This window comes from Aulostomus chinensis, chromosome 23 (assembly GCF_037954235.1).
Source record: "Aulostomus chinensis isolate RoL2024-O1b breed Wild chromosome 23, RoL_Achi_v1.0, whole genome shotgun sequence".
In the NCBI taxonomy this organism is placed as follows: Eukaryota; Metazoa; Chordata; class Actinopteri; order Syngnathiformes; family Aulostomidae; genus Aulostomus; species Aulostomus chinensis.
In genome coordinates, this window is record NC_141342.1 from 22,014,091 (window position 1) to 22,036,128 (window position 22,038).

The following is a 22,038-nucleotide window of genomic DNA, read 5'->3' on the forward strand; positions in this document are numbered from 1 at the left end:
GACGTCATATTTGAAGAGTATAATTTATCTAAAAAAATAACACGAATAATATCATTTATTTGCCCTTTTAAAACATTAGGAAAAAAATATTTAAATGGCAGAAATAAATTTCAATTTAAATAAAAATCAAGGCAGAGAAATCAATTATTACAAAGAAAATTAAGCAAAAGAAAATTACAAATGATTTAAAAAAAAAGGTTTCTTTAAATCCAAAAATAATAAAAACAGAACAGAACCAGAACAAACCTGGACACCTCCTCGAAGGAGAGATGGGCTCACTGGTGCCAGCAGGGCGCGGGTTCGTTTGACAGCAGCTCTCCTGGGTCTGAACAGGCCCACAACCAGGACAGCAGACCAGAACCAGCAAAAACGAAACGAAACAAAACGAAACAAAGAACAAACAAGGTGGTCAGATTCTGCTCCTCTCTTCCGAGGTTTTCCAGCTCCTTGTTTGGATGTTGACGGTTTGGTTCGGTTCAGCGCGACAGTTTCGACACTCGATTGTAAACGCAAATAAGTTTCAGTCACAGACGGTTTTTATCTTTCCAGAGTCCATCAGAGAATTCAGCAATGACCGATCCATCAATTAATGCCAGCTTCAGTCATGAAAAACCTACAATTTTTTACATCTTTAGAAATAAAAAAATACTTGTCTTCTCCTTCTTAAAAAAAAACAACAACAACTCTGTAAATACAAAATTTTTTGTACAAAGTTTTTTTGTGACAACATCTCCTCCCCCTGCGCTGCTGTCAGATATCAGACAGGAGCCGATGTTGAGTTGTGGTTCCTCCTCTGGACCCTGAACGCACCGGAACCAGAGACTCGTCAGCTCCGTGTTTCAAAATGAAAAGTAGAATTTTTCTGAGAAACACGTCTGAATTTGAGGCATTTGTGCTCACGTTTTCTTCTCTTGTAAGAAGACGTTTGCGTGGTTTAGAGGCCCAGGATGTCACCAGAACATCGGTCAGGGTGTCAATATTCTGTAGTATCAGAACCGGTATGGTACCAGTTGGGGTCCTGTTTTCTCATCCTGTTTTTTTGTTTGTTTGTTTTTTTGGTGATATAAAAATGTTCTGTCCATTGAGAGGAGGCCAACTTTAAGTAAAATTATGACGCTTCTTTGAGTGAACTTCGGTATCATTAGTCTCATTGCCGGCTGAGTGTTGTGGTTTTGGGTGATCAAACCTGGTCCCCCTGGAACCAGAGAATGTGTAGCAGAACTGGAAAAATTTGAATCAGTGCATCCTGTCATGCAGAAATATCTATCAGCTGTGTATCGGGCAGTAATGTGAATATCCATCAGAAATCGTACCGACCAGATTACTGATATCGGTGCATGTCAGGAAACACCACCCCTCCTCAGCTAAAAACCTCCAGTGTTTGTCTATGAGCTCCAGACAAAGAACTTCCCTCCGTCTCCCTCCGCAGACCCCTCCAACGACAAGAGTCCAAGCGCGGCCCCGGCATCCAAGCGCACACGCACGGCCTACACCAGCGCGCAGCTGGTGGAACTGGAGAAGGAGTTCCACTTCAGCCGCTACCTGTGTCGGCCCCGCCGGGTAGAGATGGCCGCCCTGCTCAATCTGCACGAGAGGCAGATCAAGATCTGGTTCCAGAACCGGAGGATGAAGCAGAAGAAGGACGACAGGGCCCAGCAGGGCCGGTCCTCCTCCCCCGCCTCGCCCCCGTCGCCTCCCTCCGCCCCGGGCAGGCCCACGCTCGCCAGCCTGGGCTACCTCCATCTGGGGCCGGATTACCAGCCGGCCTCCCCGCAGCAGGCCTGTCCGTTCCAGAACTCCAAATATCCCGCTTCAAGCTTCACGCACAACCTGCAGTTAGATACGCACGTCGACACGCACAGCAGCGCGCGCGCAGATTATGACAGAATCCTAATGGCGCCAAAATTGACGCATCTGTAGCGGACAAGATGTTGATTTAGGGAGTTCCTCAAGACGCTCACACACACACACACACACACACACACACACACACACACACACACACACACACACACACACACACACTCTCTCTTTCTCTCACACTCACACTCTCTCTAACACTCTCACTAACACACACACACACACACTCTCTCTCTCTCTCTCTCTCTCACACTCACACTCTCTCTAACACTCTCACTAACACACACACACACACACTCTCTCTCACACACTCTATCACACTCAGTCTCTCTCTCACACACACACACTCTCTCTCTCTCTCTCACACACACACACACACTCAAACACATGAACACACACTCTCTCTCTCTCTCTCACACTCTCTCACACACACACGCACACACACTCTCTCTCTCTCTCACACACACACAAACTCTCTCTCTCTCTCTCACACACACACTCAAACACACGCACACACACTCTCACACTCTAACACTCACTCACACACACTCTCACACACACACTCTCTTACACTCTCTCCAACAATCACTCACACACACTCACACTCTCGACTGTTTGTCTACGTTCTTATTACGTCATGTGTTTATTAATTTATTGCTTCTTCTTCGTGTCTAAACGTCTCTGCTGGTCGAGCCTTCAGACTTTGTTCTGTTTCGTTCCGAGAATCGTCCCAGGACCGGGTTCGGACCAGACGGTTCTGGGGGACATTGATTTAGTCTCTGGATGAAAAACCAGCCAATGTGGTTCGTGACCGAGTCTTTGTTCCTTTATGGGCGGACCGAGGCTCACGAGCTGTCGGAGTCTTAAAGAGTCGTGATGGATGGAGGAGTCCGGCATCCCCCCCCCCCCCCCCCGCTCGGTCTTCAAAAAAATCCAATCAAGCGAAATAGAAAGTGGCCCCGATCATAGATTAAATGATTTCTTAATTATTATGATAATTTTCCCCAAGAAAGCGAGCCGTTCTGGTTCCGGACTGGTCGACTTCAGGGTTCGGTGACTTGTACCTGACCTGTGGAGTCTCCGGTTTGGAAACTGTGACGTGAATTCTCGACTTGTAATGAATTGAAAAGATTAATGATGGGCGGATTAACTGATGACGTCAGAGATGTAAATATGCAGACCGGCAGTCTCGTGTTTGGTTCCTGGGACGCATCCGGGTCGTGGTTCTACTTCCTGTCCGGGTCTCAGCGGGTTGGTTCTGTTGCTGTTGAGACGTTCACTGTTCCGGGTTGGGACGCGTCGCCCTGATGGGTTTGCTGCGTTTAGATGCTGCTGATCATCGATCACGTGACGCGTTGGTGCGTTCGAGGCGTTTGTCATGTAGATGCGGATCGTCTGGTGGACGCGGCCCGGCGGAGGCTTCAGGTCGCTCTCCATTGGCGCGGGCGGGTCACATGGGGAGCCGCGGAGGCGATATGAGGCTGCAAGCAGCTGAGCGGCTTTGACAAGCAGCCCGGAGGTTCGGCAGGCAGCAGGATTGATGACCGCCGGCGCGCCACCGTCCAGGATGAGCTCCTACCTCGACTACCCGGTCTGTAGCCGGGGCCCGAGCCTCTTCGGCGCAAAGGCCGGATACCACCACCTCCACCACGGATACATGTCGGCCAACTCCTGCGCAACAAGTGAGAGTTACGCACCGGACGGGCGCCTGTCTGTGCCCCAGCAGCCCGCCGGCCCGCCGCCGCTCCACCAGCCCCCCGCCGGCCTGGACCTGCAGTACTCCAACCCGGCGACCTCCATGTTCGGGCCGCCTCTGGAGTACCACCAGTACGGCCTCGCTCCCGAGCAGGATCGCGGCTACGTCCAGGCTCCTTACGCCGGGGACGGCTGCGGGCCCGGGGCCGGGGGCCAGTACCTGCAGTACGGGGACCAGAGGCCGCAGGAGTTCCCGGAGAGCGTTTACACGCGGTTACCGGCCCTCAGTCGAGAGAAGGAGGTGGAACACGCGGAGGAAACAAACAGAACATTCGACTGGATGAAGGTGAAGAGGAACCCTCCCAGAACAGGTCGGTCCACTCCGCTGACACGCATGACCTCGCACGTGTGTGACACTAATGTTCTCTGCATCCTCCACAACCACCCGCCATCAGTCTCACTCTCCACCCTCCATGTCACCATGTCTCCCCCCCAGCCGGCCTGAGTGAGTTCGGGCTTCCGGGCCAGCACAATGTGATCCGAACCAACTTCAGCACCAAGCAGCTAACGGAGCTGGAGAAGGAGTTCCACTTCAACAAGTACCTGACGCGGGCGCGCCGGGTGGAGGTGGCCGCCAGCCTGGAGCTCAACGAGACGCAGGTCAAGATCTGGTTCCAGAACCGCCGCATGAAGCAGAAGAAGCGGGAGAAGCTGGGCTGCGTGCCGGCCAGTAGCCCCGCGGGGAGGCTCCCGGGCCCGGACGCCCCCCGCAAGACCTTGGCCTGACGGCGGCTCTAACAATAAGACTGAAGGGGCCTGCAAGTCTTCTCCATTCCAGACCAGAACAGAGCTACCGGGGACCGGCGGGGTACCGGGTCCGCGCGTGCTCACTGGGGCCGAACAGTTATCGAGTGTTTTTTTTTGTTTGTTTCTTTTTTAATCGCCATGTGGCCTCGTGCAATCTGCAGATGGGTGCAATATTTGCTGTCAGGCCGAGGTGGGGGCCTGGAGGGACCCCGGCACGCTCGCGCCATCCTGCTGACTGAGGAAAACTAAGTTGTTTAACAGGAAAAAAAAAACCAAAGCCTCTCCGTTACCATGAGAACGTGCTGTCCTATTAAAGGTGAACGATGACGCAGCCTCAGCTCGGAGAACCGCGGCCCGACTGCCGTGAATGAAGACGTCCGGCTCCTGTGTGAAGCACCGAGCGGCGGTGCGGCTGCTTGCACTATTTATTTGACAGGGTATTTTCCAGCAGTCGTTGAGAGAATTTAGTTTAATAAAGTCTATGAAACAGAAACCCAGCGTTGTGTTTGCTGCTGAGCTCAAACCGCTGCCCTCATTTGAATGCTGACGTCACAGCCCCTTCTCTTATTTGTGTTCTTGTGACGACAGGAATCTTCCCAACACACGGGGAGGTTCCAAGTGACCTTTTCACCCCTGAATACCTCCAGGGGCTCTAAACATGACAACAAACTCCAGGGAGCAAAGTCTCACCCTTCTTGATTTGTTACCCAAATTCTGCTGGATACAGCTGACACCCGAGCGTAGCCGTTTTGATTCAAAGCTTTTGATTGGTCGACACATTTCCTCACATCTGATGTGGCATCTGGGTTTGGACAAACTTGGCTTCTCTCCCTCCAGTCCCGCTTCTTCTTCTTTTTGTTCTCCTGGGTGTGTTAATTTTGACCTCAGGGTCTTTGAAAGGTTCAATATACATTTATTATCATTACTATTATACATTTAGGAGGCAAACTCAAAGTTCTTTAAAGTGTTTTTATTGATTTAAAGCATTCAAAGAGCAGCAACAGCACCAGGCGAGTCATTCTGCACGAACACCAAGTGCTGAGGCTTCGTTTGTGTCTTTATTTAATGCTTCTATCTTTAACAAAAGTGCAGAAATCAGGGTTTTAGTGGAAAATACCACCGACTTTTTCAAGTTAATTACAAAACGGCACCAGTTCTTCTGGATAATTTTAGCTCTGCAAGGGTTAAAGGACCACATTGACTGCCTCGTGTAGGCGTCACCTTTCGCGTGACCTCTGCAGGACCTGACCACCCCGTTTCACCTGATGGTAAAAGGGGGGCAGAAGTTCCAATATTTGCTCTGGGTGTTGGGTTTGCACAGTTTCTGGCCTGTCAGTGGCCTCGTTCCTGAAGCTGAGGTTCACTCAGAGTTCAGGCACAAATGAATGCAGAGTCAATCTGTCAAGACAGCAGAGACGCTCACAGGACTCGAGGCCTCTCACGCCTCCGATTTTTGTCGGAAATGCTTGTAATGCGCCATTTCATCAAGTTGAGCAAACCAGAAACTGTTTCTGTAAAATGGAAATCAGCAATAATTTGAAATACATCTGCAGGAGTTCTCTCACAACTATATTAAAAATTAATTCAGCTCCACAAATAGAGGTTGAAATACCATCCAGGCCATGACTGTAAATTAGAAAAGGCTTGAGAGGTTTGTTGTCATGCATTTTCTTTTCACACATAAAGCTTCTCCCTCCGACCAGTCACAAGGCCAAGGACTTGGGAGGCGACGATCGATGCGGTGAATAGTGACAGATCCAACAACAGAACAGGCGACGTGCAGAAGACAAGTGTGGGATTTCATTCCAGAGGTGTGATCCCAGCCATCTCTGGAGGTAATACCTCAGCGCTCCCAGTGGGCTCTCCATCTGGAGGTGTCAGGGGCACCGCTGCAGCCAACACCAGGAGACAGATGTTCCGCTCGGGGGAGGAGGAGGAGGAGGAGGATGTTTCTCAGCTCCGTATCTTTGGAGAACGTAAGAGAGCAGAGCAGCCAGAATAGTTCAGACCAAAGCACAGGAAGAACCCAGCACACTAACATGGCGTCTGTATGGATCCGGCACCCGAGGCTCCCTCACCCTCAGCTGGCCCACCCCCCCGCTCTGCGTTTGAGACCGGCCCGGCGCTGTTGGTACCCCATGCTGCTCACAGTTGTTGCAGGCTCTTTTACAAGTCTATTGCCAGGCTCACTTCCTTGGTTTTCTACCAGTTCCTCTGTTGCATGTCACTCCACAGGGACCCGCCGCTTCAAAGGCCCACTGTTGACGGGGTCACGGGGGGGTGGGTCATCTCTCAAAACCACTGCAGTCTTTTCTGTTTCACCAGATATCAAATAACAACAGATGTACTGAGAAGACGATGGCGAGGAGCGTCGAAATGTCGCCACCATGAGAAATACTGACAAAATACGAACAAAATAAAACCCAGCAGAAGTTCTCAGAAGTAGAATCCAATCAAGTCAGAGAGACGGATCGCTAGCGCCTCTCACTGGAGTCCTCAAACAGCTGATAGCACATCGGCCCAAAAACATCCCGTCAAACTGGGAAACGAGTTCTTTTAAATCAAGAGTTCCCAAACTTCATCTCAGGACCCCTGAAATAAAGGTGCCAGAGTCTGAAGACCCCCCCCCCCCCCAGAGGTGGCTGAAGCATGCAGATGTTCCACACACACGCAATTAAGACCTTTTAAAATGATTGTCAGTTCTGAAAATAACGTTGCGACCCCTCCAGAGGGTTCCAAGCCCAAACTGGGTAACCTTCCACAGCGACAGCGTCAATCACTTCTGCTATACAGCTGCTTTTAGCATCGCTGTCAAGGAAGTCATGTGATCACCAGGGTGCGTGTGTGTTTGTTTGTTGTTCAGAACCCAGCGGAGGGATTTTGGTGGAAAGTTAGGATAACAAGGAACAGGTGACCTGGATCCAGCAGTAAAATGGCGCATGGACTCAGTTTACACAGCGCCTTCCTACCTGAGCGGCACTGGAAGTGCTTTACCGCATCATCTCACACACACACACACGGTGAAGGCTGCCACCCGCTCACCAGAAGCGGTCAGGGGTTCAGTATCTTGCTCAAGAACACTTGAGCATGGTCACTGGGGAGGTGGGGATTGAACCAGCGACCCTTCAGTTGCTAGACGGCCTCTCTCCCTCTGAGCCACGCCAGTAGACCTGGAGACTGTTCAGGACCGTCAAAATATTTGCTCATGTTGTGATGTCATTTGTTGAGGGCGGTTATCTTAATTAGAGAGAAGAGTATTTTGCTCCAGGAGACGGTGAGGTCATGTTCTGGATCGATGATCTGGATCAACTCTTGACGGCGATGCAGAGGAGAACCAGGACCATATTTATTGATACTATTATTTCCAACTGCACACACCTGCATACATGTAGAAGTAAACAGAACAGCATAGAACAGCATAGAACAGCATAGAACATACTTTATTGTTCCTGACGGGGAATTTGTCATGGACTCCAAGCGCATAAGAGCTGCCCTCACAGACAGTAAATACACATGACAGCGAGACATACGTGTAGGCGACATCCACACCCGTGACACAAGCCATGAAAGATTAAAGCAGCAGAACCAAAACAAACAGAACAACAGAACAACTTCACGCGTCCCACGCCTCGGTGGACAGGTCTATCAGAACCTGACGTGACAAAAAGCTGCAGAGACACAGAGCCTCGCGTTAATACCTCCAACTTCTGTCACCGAACGCTCAGTGTAGCACTTGATGGCGTCTCAGTCGGGAGTTCCTTCACTGCCGCAGCTTTTCGCTGACGTGCATCATGATTGCGAGCAGATGGGCTGAGAGCTCCTGCTGCTGTCTGATCTCGTGGTTTTGAAGGATCAGGTTGTTCTGTTACAGCCCACAAACCTTCAGGATGAAGTAAAACCTGGAAAACTGAATCTTAGAGGCAAACCAGAAGATCAACTCATGATTGTATGACCTGTGCTAGCATTTGAATCATCAGTCATTTTGATGCTTTGTCACAACAAGATGGCAGTGCAGGAATTAGGAGGCCATATTTAACGTTTTCACAAATATTTATTCAGTTTTCCTTATTTTTCCACAGTGATTGTAACCTGATGGAAGAGAGCTGCCGAGTTATGAATGACTCTCGCCTCCTCCTTTGTTACGGTACTGAGGCTCCATTTAGCTCAGCCTGGGAGAATCCCGACAACCATCCCCCATCCGAGTCAGGCTCGATTGGGTCTGGAAGCGCCGGGCGAGCCGGAGCCCCAGCCTGCTGGATCCCCCGCGACCGCCTCCTCTCTCCTCTCCATCAGCATTCTAACTGAGAGAGACAAGTGACTTGGCCTGGGTTAACGTCTTAATACTCCCTGGGATTGCCTCCAAGATCCAAATGGCTACCTGTAATAGTTTTCCTCCTCTGTGTGGCTGTCAGGCCGCCATGACTATACGCCGTAAGAAAAACAAGACTAGCAGAGAGGTGGCGTAACGAAGCAGCACAGTGAAATAATGAGGGGTGGTGAGAGAGGAAGGCTGGCCGATGACAGATCTGTTGTAAGCTGGAGGTGATGAGCCCGTGTTGGGATACTTTGCATGGAGAGTCTGTACACTTGAAATTAAACCGGCTCCCCCGTCCAGAGCCCAGGAGGGGGAACCAGAACTCAATCAGTGTCACGTCACATGGTTCAAAGCGGCCAATTCGACGCTGCCAGCAGGTTGAGAAATGCAAGGTGACAGTTCATTTTACCAGTGACAGTGTGTCGGTCTCGCTCGCTGGTTCCCCAGTCAATTCCCAGCGAGCAGTGAAGGTTGCTGGAGACAGACAGCAGCCCCCCCCCCCCCCCCCCCCCCCCATCGACCCCGCTCTGCTTTGTATTCCAATTAACTGGACAGAGGAGAGGCGGCAGCGCGCAGGATCTCAGACACATTCTTCTGGCGTCCTTCCAGTCTCTCAATCCCACTGCTATCAATAGTGGCGAGCCTCCCTTCTCCCTTCCTTCTCCTCAGCTCTCATCTCATGACAAGGGCCAGTTGTTCCAGCGGGATAATTCATAGATTCTTCTTTAACAACTGCCTCCAGGGACAATGTCTGGCTAATGAAAAATAGGTCCCTCCCATGCATTCATACATCACACGTAATAGAGGTATGCAATCGCTCATGCGAGGCGACGCTCTCCGAGCTGTAACTGCTATCCTTAACAGACACCTCAAATAATGCTGGATTAATATTTTGAAACGGCTCATACATCCTAACATAACACAATTTGGATGATTTTCTATTCAATGCTCTTGGGGAGAGCAGCGATTTGAGACGGCGCTGAGGTAACCCAGTCAGCGCGGCTGAATGAAGGTTGCAGATTTAACACATTTGCTCTCGTGTCCTCAATCTATCATCGCTTCTCAGCCCCACCACGCTGGCATATGTTTGAGCAATGGGTGGGTGGGGAATACAAGGATTGTGAGGAAATCCGAAGAGTAAACTGGCTCTTTTCATCTCCTCGAGCAACACAAACATTTACAAGAGACTCTTAGAGGAATCAGGCCTCTTTGTGAAGTGGTTGAGTCCCACACTCAGCACATATTGGCTTGTTGGAAACACTGACGGCTTTTGTTAGTGATTAATGTGAATGTCAGGAGTTGAAAATGGATATTCTGAAGCCTACTTTTGCACTATTTTAGTCATCTGCACTGGTACCACTGCTCTCTACGCTTCGTGCTTCGATAGCCAGGCTTCCATCAACGTCTTATGATGCATTTTAGGTCTCAATTTTGTCTCTCAAATTCACAAAAAGCCAGTGGCTGAGCCGCCCGCCGATGAGCCCAAGTGAGAGGCTGGTTTTGGAGATGTGGAACATCCACATGAAACACTTCAGAGAGAGCGAGCTTTTGCTGGCGCGATGACCACTGCCCCTCCAGTTACTGATACCGGCTGGAACTTGGAGGCGATTGTGTGTTTGCAGTTGCAGGAACCACTCAGTGGAACAAACGTCCCCCTCCGACAGGACTCACCACATCACTTTGGCTCTAAAGCCCAGTTTGTATTAATCGCATCTGAGTTGATGTTTGTGTGGGATTTTGCTCCTGAGAACAATAAAAATCTGTTGTTTTGAAGGTGCAACAGAAATAAATCTGACCTGACTTTTCTGATATCATTCACATCACTGGAGGAGAAGCCCCTCACCCACTCCGCCACTCGTCAGAGCCTGAAAGACAGGCATGGGTGGACAGCCAGAGAGTACCGGCCTATCTGGAGAATGCAGTGTGTGTGTGTGTGTGTGTGTGTGTGTGTGCGTGTGCGTGTGCGTGTGTGTGTGTGTGTGTGTGTGCGTGTGCGTGTTTGCCTTCATGCCCCGAGGATCCTCCTGACTCTCTCTCCTGGCGCTATCAGATCAGAGGACCTGCTGTCCCTCCCCACACCGCAATGCAAATGAAAAGGAATGTGCTGATAAAAGGCCAGATCCCAGAGATGAGAGGGCAGAAGGAGGACAGTGGTGGTGGAGGCTGACGGGGGCGGGGGGGGGGCGGGGGCGGGGGCTCTCAGGGAGATGAGAGGTGGCAGAGCAGTCAGTGTTGGTAGTAGTGGGAGATCATAGCCTTGCTCCCCCTCAGCAGCGTTTGATACAGGGCTTTTGTCGCTCTTTCAGCGCTGCATTGTTGGGTGGTGTAATCCCCGTCGGATTACAAAGGGCTTCCCTTTTCATATGGGGCTGCCCAGCAGGCAGGTGGCTGGGGCTCTGTGGAGCTGTCAAGGGGAGGGAACCTCTTTTCCAGGGGAGGGGACCCCAGTTCCTCTTACCTTCACAGGGGCTTTTTGCTGGGAGGCCAGTCAGCCGCAGGTCAGCGTGGGGACAATCCTGACATGGGACTCAACTTGCCCTGACCCCACGGCTCCCTGGGGAGACGGAACAGGACCGTCACCACGCAGCGTTTAACATGAGAAATATTATTAAAATACAACGCCTTCGAGGGAAAACCGTGGCTACTGCATGATGTCGTGCAGGAAACAGGTTTCTTTTATGATTCAATAAAACATAAGAAAACATAGGACCTGAATCTCGGGCTGCAGGCCAGAACACTGTCACGATTATTCAAACTTTGATTGCAATCAGTCAGCGGTGGTCAGTTCTGCACGTTCGGACGTCGTGGTTCTTCTCCACACTGAAATCAAAGCAAACAGCACTTGAGATGAAAATGTTGTGTGAAAACCACGGAATCTATAGATGAATTGAAATTAATACAAAAAATAAAATCAACAGCACAACTGGAGGGTGACATCAGAATGTTGATGAACTTATTATCACCAGGAGTCCACATCTGAATGGCCACAAGTCATTTTTAGAACTTTTGTTTTAAATGAATAATGGTTGATTTAGGCTTTTCTATCAATTAACAAATCACATCATCAACTTCTGTGTGCATTCAAGAACACGTTTCTATCAATCAGGTGTCCTCTCTCTATTTCCTGTTTCCACCGTGGTTGGAAAAGGCGTGATGCCATCGTCTGCCTCTGCCAGGTCGTACAGAAGCATCAGCACGCAGCAGATTTAATCAAACTAGCAATCAACACGTCAATTAATCTGCAGATTATCGTCTGCATTATTGCCTACAGCCTGTCAGGAGACAAATACACATTCATAATCTGATTAAATGAGATATTCTCTTCTTTAAAAGGCCAGAAAATCATCGGCCATGGGACCGATCAGCCGTGTTGGCTGTCGATGGCTGATTGGCTGATGCCTGGGTGTCAGTGGTGCCGGATCAATAAGGCGATCGTCAGGCCAGCAGTGTTTGTGCTGGTTCCACTGCTCATCCCACCTTCTGCTGGTGTGCAGCACCCAGCGCCGCTGCCAGAAGCACAGCACCTCGGCGATGCTGCGTTTGTCAGCTTGAATTAAAGACCAACCAAGGTGGTCGAACCTTGGATAGAAACAGTGGCCAGAGAATATTTGCTAGGCTAACAGACTGTTGGAAAAACTGATTGAGCAGGCTACCTGGGCATCATCTGGCGAAGCTAAAACAGCAGCTGGGCCTCTGTGGATTCTTTTCTTGAACCACAAACATTTAAGTCGAATTAATTAATTGCAGGCAATTAATCCAACCTCATTTTGGATAAATGAGAACAGGATCGTGGCTCCTTGTCATGTGTCCTTGGCACATGAGAGCATGGCAATTATCTGAGGTATCACTGGAACCTCAGCACACAATTTCCAAACTGAAGATTCAGAGTACTTGAAGGCATCATCTGCACCGACGTCATGGAGGAAGATGCTCCGGCCTGCACTGTGGTTGGGCCTCCTCTGTGGTGAATATTTGCTTTTCCTGTGAAATAATAAGAGCGCCAATAAAGATGATAAAATAAAGGTGGAGCACATGATTATTTTAAGAAAGAACTAAAAAAAAATGTACGCAAAAATTTAACCTTTGAATTAATTTAATGAAAAAGTCAAACTGGGAATATAAATATCGCAATATCATAAACAAATGGTATCATTAGTCCACTTGCACACAAATTAACATTAACGTTTCAAATTAATATTTATGTCTTTTTCAGCAACATTTGTGCAAAACTGTTGTGAATTCCTCACGCAGCGCAGCAATCGATCAGCCACTTGGTTCCGTCAACAAAGCGCAGAGGACGAAGAGAGGCCCATTACAAGGCTTTTAATAGGTCCGCTGCTCGAATCACTCAGCAGTAACTGAGGATAATAAATCATCCAAATTTGAGAAGAGATAAAAACGCTACAAGTAACCCCTAACAGAGCCACCCCGTTGTTATAGCAACGGGAGTCTCGGCTGTGTTAAAACTGGTTCAGACTGCGACACGCAAGTGAAGGCAGCGTCCACGGCCCCGGTGGGCGACCACGGCCCCGGTGGGCGACCACGGCCCGTGCACTGGAACCAGGTCAATTTAAAAGTCAAGTTCCGTAACGTCAGGTTATGAATAGATGAACTTCCCCAGAATTTGACGACGGCCGCGGCCTCCAACGTCAGGTAGGTGACGGGGCTCGCGGTTAGCCTCACTTGAATGTCACAACTCCGAACCTTCGAATAAAACGGGTCGAATTATGATGAGGAACATATTTTAGTTTTAGCATAACACATAGCGCCGACATTTAGTGTGCAGTGGAGGGGGTGGGAGGGGAAGAGGGCCCATATCCGGGTTGAAGCTGACAGCTAGTAGCCAGCTAGCTAGCGTTACCTTAGCATGTTAGCAGCCGCTCAGCCCTCATTGCAGCTTTGGACTAACAAACAAACCCTAAAACATGGTTGCGATGCAGAGCTGATATAAAAACACATGTGGAAAGGTATCATGCATTCGGTTGAAGGGAAAGTTCCCCTTTACCCCTACATTACATTGACAACAGCACATCTTGGGCTAGTTTTGTAAAAAGATTGACCCATACAATATTAAGGAGAACACAAGTGCTGTCGTCACCCAGCTCAGCACGGTCATGATGGAATCCTGCTTGTGCTTTCATGCCCGGGCCACTATTCCCTACAATTCTCAGTAACACCTAGATGTATTTTTTAAATTTAAGTTAAAGTCCTTTCAATTCTCTAACACATCTATTGACATGCAAACTTCTCTAAACCTCTCAGACTTACAAACAAACCTCATCCCTGACATGCTAACTTCCTGTTGGACTACAAAAAACCCAAAGCTCTTCCCTGACATGCTAACTTCCTGTTGGACTACAAAAAACCCAAAGCTCTTCCCTGACATGCTAACTTCCTGTTGGACTCCAAAAACCCCAAAGCTCTTCCCTGACATGCTAACTTCCTGTTGGACTACAAAAAAACCCAAAGCTCTTCCCTGACATGCTAACTTCCTGTTGGACTACAAAAAAACCCAAAGCTCTTCCCTGACATGCTAACTTCCTGTTGGACTACAAAAAAACCCAAAGCTCTTCCCTGACATGCTAGCTTCCTGTTGGACTACAAAAAACCCAAACCTCATCCCTGACATGCTAACTTCCTGTTGGACTACAAAAAAACCCCAAAGCTCTTCCCTGACATGCTAACTTCCTGTTGGACTACAAAAAACCCAAAGCTCTTCCCTGACATGCTAACTTCCTGTTGGAGGACAGAATCCCTCACCCCTCCTCTGCTGGATATGAAACAGCAGACAACTGTGTGGATTTCCTCTCACCAGTCCTGGTGCTCCCTTCTGCCTGTCAGTCCCAGCCTGGTGAACACAATAGAAGCCATCAAATGAGTGGAACAACTGCATGTGCTTCAGTAGCAAAGATCGTGTCCTGCTCTTTGCTTGTGTGGACTTGCTCACCCTCACCCAGAGAGGAACTCAGGCTGGCTGAATGTTGCCAGTTGAGGGGTTTGGGCCCAGCCGTCTCTGTTTGACTGCAGTACTGAAGCACGAGCAGATGTGTTTTCCTCTTGTGAGGCAGATCTTGTCATCAGCCTCTCTCTTGTCTGAGGAACTAGAGGAAGCTGAGGTGCGTGCACCCGCTCCGCCCTGGTGATTGTAAATTTAGATGCCTTCACGGAAGTGAGGCTTCAGGGTGAGAGAACACAGGTGGGTGGCTGCTGCACCCGTTGGCCTGCGACTGTGTGCGAGCGTTACAGCATGACAGGCTGCCTCCAGGAGTGAGTAACCAGGTGTGGAGACAGAAAAAGTGCCGACAGGTCAGCGAACCGAAGTCTGCTGAGTTGGACAGGTGGAGTCAGGGATGGGGACGATCCCATACGACATCAGGAGGCTTTTGGATGGTAACGTCTTTAGATTTTCCTCTTGTCTTACTGAAACTCTACAGTTGTCTCGAGAAACGCTGCTACCATGTGAACACAGCAGCCAGGCTCATCGGAGCAGTGCTCGACTGGTTATTTTCATTTGACCAATGTCTTTTTACTGCTGACCGTTTTCTCACCAGGTGTAACAACATCACATTTAGCTTTGTCACTCTTCCCAACGCTGCATTGACCACATTTGCATGGACGACCAGGAGAACAAACGAAGCCTTTAGAGTAGCATTTGCATGTGTACGTGCGTTTGTGTGGCGTGGGACGGAGGACATTGAGTCAGATAACCGCTGTGGTCCAACCTGTCTGTCGTGTGTTCGGAGCTGCAGTGAAAGAAAGTGTTGATGATGAGTGACGTGATGGTCGCCATTTGAGCTGTGACAGAAGTGTCGGAGGTCACAGGTCGCTGGTGCCTAGGAAGTCGTATGACAGAAATGAGACGAGGGGATGGGAACTGAAAAGCAACACTTCCTCAGTTCATTAAAGTGCTGGTGTGTGTGTGTGTGTGTGTGTGGGGGGGGGGGGGGGGGGTATTGTGATTAATCCAATCACAGTCTGGTCCACTGCAGTTTTTTAGGTTGCTTGAAGGCACATTATTTGTCGAAGGGTGCTTGTGAGTTATTATGAGTAAGAAAACTATTGTTCCTGCAGTATATCATGGTACTTCCTCTTGTGATGTATGATGTTGACACACTTGCATCAGATATGCGTGTTTTTACTAAAACAGCTGTAGCGCCAAAGGCACCGTTCTCTACAGCTGACAGGTTCCCTTCTAATATTGCAAATCACTTCTTAGTCGTTCTGAGTAGCTGTACTTGAGTACTCAAAGGAACTTGGGTGTATGTTTTACTTTTTATTCCATAACGCTTAGAGTAGAGGAACTGTACTTGTACCACTTGTACTACTTCTCTGTATTTGTCAGTATTATTCCTTCATCAGCAGCGTGATCCCATCAGTTGGAACTACGACGTTATCGACTCATCATCTATTGCTTATAAACAACAAGTGATTATCAAAATTGATGGAAAATATATTGCTTTTCATACCTGCCGAGTTTTGCTCATTGGATCGATACGGAATTATCAAGAATTGACTGACGCTGGTAGGAGTGCTGACACGCTGCGCCTCCATGCCTCCACCTGACACCCCACACATTTGAGAGATCTGATTCACAGTCTTTAGCAAGTTTATGTATCACAATTCTCAATGTTGAAAGAAATCTGATATGAGACAGTTTTGATAAGTTTCTCAAATGTGTTGTCCTGCCTGGTCACACGGTCTCCTAACCTGAGCCCAGGGTGAAGGTGATGTGGGTCATGCTGCTGTGGGCCGGGACCTGAGAGGACAGCGCCAGTGTCTGTGTTGAGGATGGAACTCTCTCACGTCTGAAGTGCAACTCAGCCTCTTTGTTGGGCTCGCAGAATCTCAAAAACCAGGTCATGGATGTCAAGACTGCTGTTTCCTGTTCTCCTCAGACTGTGAGCTGTTTGTGTCAGAGATCCTTCAGGACGAAGACCTCAGTGAAAACACTCAAGAGACCCGGAAAGTCCTACTGAGTAACTTCCGAGTGGTCCACGCGAGGTAGGCTCGCCGCCGTGGAGGCAGCAGCAACGACGCACAGGCGCTGTCATGGCACCATGATCCAACTGTTGCATGTGACTGAGATTGTTGCAGTCGTGGCTCTCAGCAAACTGAACGAGTCTGACGGCGTCACCTTCGTCTTTTTGAAGGATCTGATCTGGATTATTTAATCTTAATTTGATGACATTTTCTAACACGATGAATAAAAAGGCTGTAAAACGTGAGGTCGTTTACCCCGGAAACAGCTGCTGTTGTTGCACTGCATGACAAGAGCTGCATGCGCTTGAACTGAAATCTTGTGGTTTTGTGGTCTTTAGTAGAAAAAAACAGAGGCTGCTGGAAAATGTGATTATTTCAGTTCAGTGTGAAAGATTCTGATTGCTGCTCATTCTTGTTTTCCAGAAACCCTCAGGACTTCCCCCCCCGCTGTAAGTAAACGTACCTCCTGAGCGAGCTGAGTCCATCCAGCTGTGTACAGTCAGTGGGTCCAAGTTTTGTTTATCACGTGACACTGAAGTTAAGTCACTCGGCTTCATCTTCCCGTTTCACAAAGACTCCGCTGACTTCAGGGACCAGGACGGTTCTGATGACCGCAGTTCCAGTCTGAGTCGCTCAGCCCCCTCGGACGACGCCTCAGTTGCTTCAGACAACCAGGATGATGGACCCCTGGAGTGTGAGTCAACAATACGACTGATTCTTAGTGTGTGTGTGTGTGTGTGTGTGTGTGTGTGTGTGTGTGTATGTGTGTGTGTGTGTGTGTAAAAAGCAGCAGAACGCTGAGGCCTGGATCTTAATGCTCCAGCCTGGATTATTTGTAGTTTTCTTCTCACACCGTCTACTTCGTTCAAGGAGGTGAAATTTGAGCCATAGAAACCAGACATATTCTTGTTGTGTACTTTATTTGTGCTCATGTGTTTCCACTGAAAGCCAGTCAGTACATTTACATGATACGGTAAGTTGTTTTATTGTGTTAGTCTCACTAAAACTGTAACTTTGAGATGTCGGCGTTTGAGCCCACTGGAATCAGAGCCACAAACCCAGGTGATGTGTTTGCTGGGACTTCACCCAGCTGCAGAGCTGGGACACGTCAGCACTCGACAGTTCAGAAGAAACACAACTGATGTGGTTTTCCAGAGAAAACTGCTCAGCATGTGAGACTGCAAGTAACAATACTTTATCACAGGCCATAATTGGAGTTTTCAGGTACATTGCTCGACTTTATACTTATACTCCCTACATCTGAACACAAATATCTGTACTTTCTCCCCCTTTCACCTTTCAAACAAGCTCCTTAGTTTTAATGCATTTGGACAGAATTATTGAGTGTGCTTGTGATCGGTTCTGATCGGCTCCAGCTCTGCGTCTTGTGTCCGTCCAACATTCCGAAGACTTCATTTTCTGTCATAAGTGACAAAATGCAACGGTGCGTTTGGTGTCATGCGGCGCAGAGGAAGTCTCAGCTGTTCGATGAGCTTCAGGAACACAAGAACAGCCAACAGAAGTGACCTTTGAAGGCCAACACTCTGCTTTTATATTTGAATACATCTAAGAACTGGAACTCTTTTGCTTGATTCTTTTCATCATGTATTTGTACTTCTACCTAAGTGCCACCTCTGCTCAGCTGTAATATTGCATTTTCCTTTAAGTTGGAAAAAACAAAACAAAACAAAACAAGTCTGTGAAATTTCCTCCTTCGCTGGGGTGCTGCCTCACTGTGACATCAGTGACTCCTCCCCTCTCCTCCTGGCCAGCGTGCAGGTAGGCCTCCTGATGCTGTGAAGGGGGCTGCTGATCCACAAAGGCCTGATTGGTGAACTAGGGCTCCCTCCAGTGGTGGACAGGCAGCTCCTGTTGTGTCCTGTGTGGGCGGCGTGAAGGCGGCCCACACAGAGCGGAGGCTTTGTAGCTGAGGGCTAATGCAGTGATTGATTGACCCCGACCCCCTCTATTCTTTCACAACTGGGTTTGAAATACAACACTGTACCTGAGGGGCCATGTGTGTTCCATCCCTCTCTCTCTCTCTTTATCAATCTTTCTCTCGATCTTCCTTTCTCGGACTTGTCCTCTTGTTCGGAGTTTTTGTATTTCTGACTCTGTGCGCCAGCTAATAGCCCTTGACGTGACGTGCTGCAGGTGGGCATGATTGACTCAGCCGCCTCAGGTGCCCATCGCTACTCAGGGATCATTTTCGTCTCCTCTCCCGAGGTAAAGCTGCAACTGTTTGGGATTTTTCATTCAAGAAAAGAATATGTTATTGGCAGTCATTTTGTGTTAGCGGTAGTTAATGCCAGCTGGATGTAGTCAAAAATGATCCTCTTATTTGGAAACAGCTTAATGACCTCTCATGTCCTCCGCCCACAGACGAGTAACTGCCACCTTTCTCTGCAACTTTGGGGAAATGGAGTAAACAAATCATAGCAGATGGTGAACAAAAGACAATGATAATTCATTTTTCGAAATTGTTGAGAATAAACAAGACAAGATTTCCTTGGGGAAACAGATAAAATCTAAATCTAAAATGCTTTAAAAAATTCCCCTTAAGGCTGTAATGGCAGCGCGCCCAACTGCACCGTCTGTTACTGTTGCTTTTAAGCTCGAACATCATGACACGCCATTGTTGGCGTTAAATGTGAGAAATAGCCAATTATGCAGAATCTTCTTTAATACGCATTTTGCTTTGAATAACAGCGACAGATTCCCCTCAACGCTAAATAACTACACGTAAAAATACACATTTTACTGTCAGGTTAATAATGATAGCATTTAATTCTGGAAGAAAAACATACAGCTCCCAGCGCCGTGTCCTTTTTATGGCCGGGGGAGTGTGATCATGTTAGTGTAGTGAATGGCTTGTGTCCTCAGTAAAAGGGCATGTGGAGTTCATAGTTCACTCTCTGTTCACTGCCAGCTGAAAGAAATGACTCGCACTTCTGCCGGCGCCCTGCTTCAAGGGAAGAGGGAGTGTTAGTGGGAAAATGCTAAATGAACGTCAGTGACATTTAAGAGGAGAAGCCAAAAATCAGCGCAACACCTTTGTTGGGAAATTTGAATGTAGTGATTTAGAGCAGAGCGTCTAGGAGGAGGGGTCAGGAGACGCAGATGGGAGCTGCAGGAGCATTCGCAGGATCAATAAATGATTTTTAAAAAAGAGGGCATTTATTGTTCCTAGAGGCAACTGTAAATGTTGGCACGTCATTGATGTTGGCAGGTATTGGTCATTTTTAATACATCGCTATCAGTCATAAAAGCAAATATTGGCCCAATTTCCAAAACTGGAAAAAAGAAAAAATTAGTTTTTCAAATTCATCGTGTTTTTTCAGTTTGTGAAAAATGTGAAAATCAATTAACTTGTTTTTATACAGATGATATCCACGTCAGTAAATATCTGATCGTCCAAAATCAATTGTGATTTTTGTCTCTGCAAAAATCGAACATCCTGAATCTCTAAAAAGAAAAAACCACACCTTTGAAAAGTGTGTGTGTGTGCGCGCCATTCTGAAACCCCCCTTTGTGGGGGCACCTTTATTTTGATGGTCCTGAGCTGAAAAGGATGAGGAGTATAGAGTTTGTCTTTAAGGAGAAAAGTGAGTCATTTTATTTGAGGCTACTGTACACAAAAGCGACTTTGTGGCTCTGACATCTATCGTTCCTGGTAATCGACTGCCTGCCTTCGCTGCTCTCTGTTCCCTAACCAGAGAGTGAGCGAGTATGAAGTCGATGGCTGCGTCTCCTCGCAGGAGGAGCCTCCGTCGTTTGATTAGATGCAGTGGCCCGTTGTCTTCAGTGGACTGGGTGACACCAGATTTGTAATCGCTGACAGGAACAGATGGAGCCTCCATTGTTAGCCCCGGTGTCTGCATGGTAATGTGAACTGAGTTTCACCCGCCGACCGCACCGGTGACCTGACCGCGCCTGCAGCCTCACCCCAGCCTCGTCTGCCTCCGTCCTCCCCCGCTCCCTCTCTCTCTCTCTCTCTCTCTCTCTCTCTCTCTCACAGTTTCACCCTCCTTCACACTCTAACATTCCTGTACATCTTTTATAGATTCATAAACGTAGGCACCGCACATGCGCGCGCGCATACACACACACACACACACACACACACACACACACTCTGGGTGACGATCCACAGATGTGGGACTTTTAGCCCCGTCATGCTGTTTGCAGGTCAAGTTTACGAAGTCAGAGCGACCTGTTTGTTTTCCAGTGATTGGGGAGCGCCGCGGGGGCTCGCTGGGAGGCTGCCGCGCTGACAGAATGCTGCAGGAAGAGCTTTGTTTTAGGGAGGCGGCACGTTTGATACCACCAAGTCAGCTCCTTTGTTGTGATTGTCGTATGACAGACCTGCTCAGGTGTCCAAGTCGGTCCTAAAGAATGAACTCCTTGAGCAGTCGGTGTGCAGGTCTCGGTCTTTATCAGGTCACTTTATCTGTTTGCGATCGATGCTTGTTAATTGATCCTTTTGAATCCTATGTAGGGCCGATTTTCAGGAGGAAGACAATCGTGATATTGATACGTATCAAATGACAGTTCAACCATAAATGTGTCATACGTATACGGTACGATGTAACACGCTGTCTATCAGTGCACTGATAAACTGAATATATTGTGATAACTGGAGCGTTGCTGATATTCTGGGCTGATGTGGTACCACAGGAGTGGAAAATGCTGACATTGATACATTCGCCAATTTGTTCCTCTACAATCCTTCCCTGTAGTTATCAAAACCCTATGACAACGACATGTAATGGAGGCACGACATTTTTCTGTCGAGACACAAAATGTATTGTCCAAAGTGACAGTGCAGTGTAATAATTTAGGAAATCTAAGGGCGATCCAGACGCGTCAGTGGGCTGTTGTGTGTTTAGCGATCATTTCAAGTAAATATGCTTGTTATCTGATCTTATAAATCTTCTTTAAGATTGAGATCATTGGAAATTTGCTTGAATGATCAGAAAAGTGAGTGATGGATTGTCTTGGCCTGCAGGCCGGCGGTTGCTGGTGTGACTCCTGCCACTGATAACTTACTGCTGCAGCACCCTCAACCAATTACTGGCAGTAGAATACAGCCGGATAACCACTGTTAAATTATGTCTCCGTGTTGCCTGTTTCTCATTTGAATATGAGGAGCCAATAAACAGTAACAACATTATTACGCTGAGCTGGTAAATAGAATATTAAATCTAGATTGTGTCATTTTGGCTGAAGCCTGAAAAAGCTCTATAAAGGGAGGTGAGTCTCTTGGCTGCTCCAGCAGGAATGCATGCCAGCTGATGGATTGATGCTCCATTAGGGAGTTAATCAGCAATGTTTCAGGTGCCAACTGGCCCTCGACGGAGTGAACTCATGGAGGACTCAAC

At 48.3% G+C, this 22,038-nt stretch overlaps 3 protein-coding genes and 1 long non-coding RNA gene across 4 annotated transcripts in view; 3 read left to right on the forward strand and 1 right to left on the reverse strand.

Annotated features, from left to right (window-relative positions):
• LOC147240095 (homeobox protein Hox-A2-like) overlaps positions 1 to 1,920 on the forward strand; it is a 4,583-nt gene extending 2,663 nt beyond the window's left edge. Inside the window, exon 3 of the mRNA XM_086196381.1 lies at positions 1,430 to 1,920. Coding sequence (XP_086052507.1) covers positions 1,430 to 1,920 — 491 coding nt within the window. The remainder of the gene's footprint in view (positions 1 to 1,429) is intronic.
• A 974-nt stretch (positions 1,921 to 2,894) lies between these two features.
• hoxb1b (homeobox B1b) lies at positions 2,895 to 4,816 on the forward strand. The gene is made up of 2 exons (XM_086195237.1): positions 2,895 to 3,926; positions 4,052 to 4,816. The coding sequence occupies exons 1-2, from the start codon at positions 3,401 to 3,403 to the stop codon at positions 4,339 to 4,341; spliced, it is 816 nt and encodes a 271-aa protein (XP_086051363.1). The 5' UTR covers positions 2,895 to 3,400; the 3' UTR covers positions 4,342 to 4,816.
• A 6,163-nt stretch (positions 4,817 to 10,979) lies between these two features.
• Positions 10,980 to 14,827, reverse strand: LOC147240097 (uncharacterized). The gene is made up of 5 exons (XR_015111572.1): positions 14,631 to 14,827; positions 14,438 to 14,525; positions 12,331 to 12,658; positions 11,388 to 11,497; positions 10,980 to 11,231 (listed from the first exon to the last, which is right to left on the reverse strand). It is a non-coding gene; the product is annotated as an uncharacterized LOC147240097 (long non-coding RNA).
• An 8-nt stretch (positions 14,828 to 14,835) lies between these two features.
• The window catches only part of skap1 (src kinase associated phosphoprotein 1), a 34,514-nt gene continuing 27,311 nt past the window's right edge, over positions 14,836 to 22,038 (forward strand). Inside the window, exons 1-4 of the mRNA XM_086195760.1 lie at positions 14,836 to 15,067; positions 16,573 to 16,678; positions 17,081 to 17,106; positions 17,232 to 17,351. Coding sequence (XP_086051886.1) covers positions 15,028 to 15,067; positions 16,573 to 16,678; positions 17,081 to 17,106; positions 17,232 to 17,351 — 292 coding nt within the window. The 5' untranslated portion in view covers positions 14,836 to 15,027. The remainder of the gene's footprint in view (positions 15,068 to 16,572; positions 16,679 to 17,080; positions 17,107 to 17,231; positions 17,352 to 22,038) is intronic.

What these genes read in the sequence shown, in the direction of transcription:
- hoxb1b (XM_086195237.1), top strand. Translation starts at nt 3,401, where the DNA reads ATGACCGCCGGCGCGCCACCGTCCAGGATGAGCTCCTACCTCGACTAC. An exon ending in GAGGAACCCTCCCAGAACAG is followed by an intron (nt 3,927 to 4,051) that starts GTCGGTCCACTC and finishes TCTCCCCCCCAG; the next exon opens with CCGGCCTGAGTGAGTTCGGG.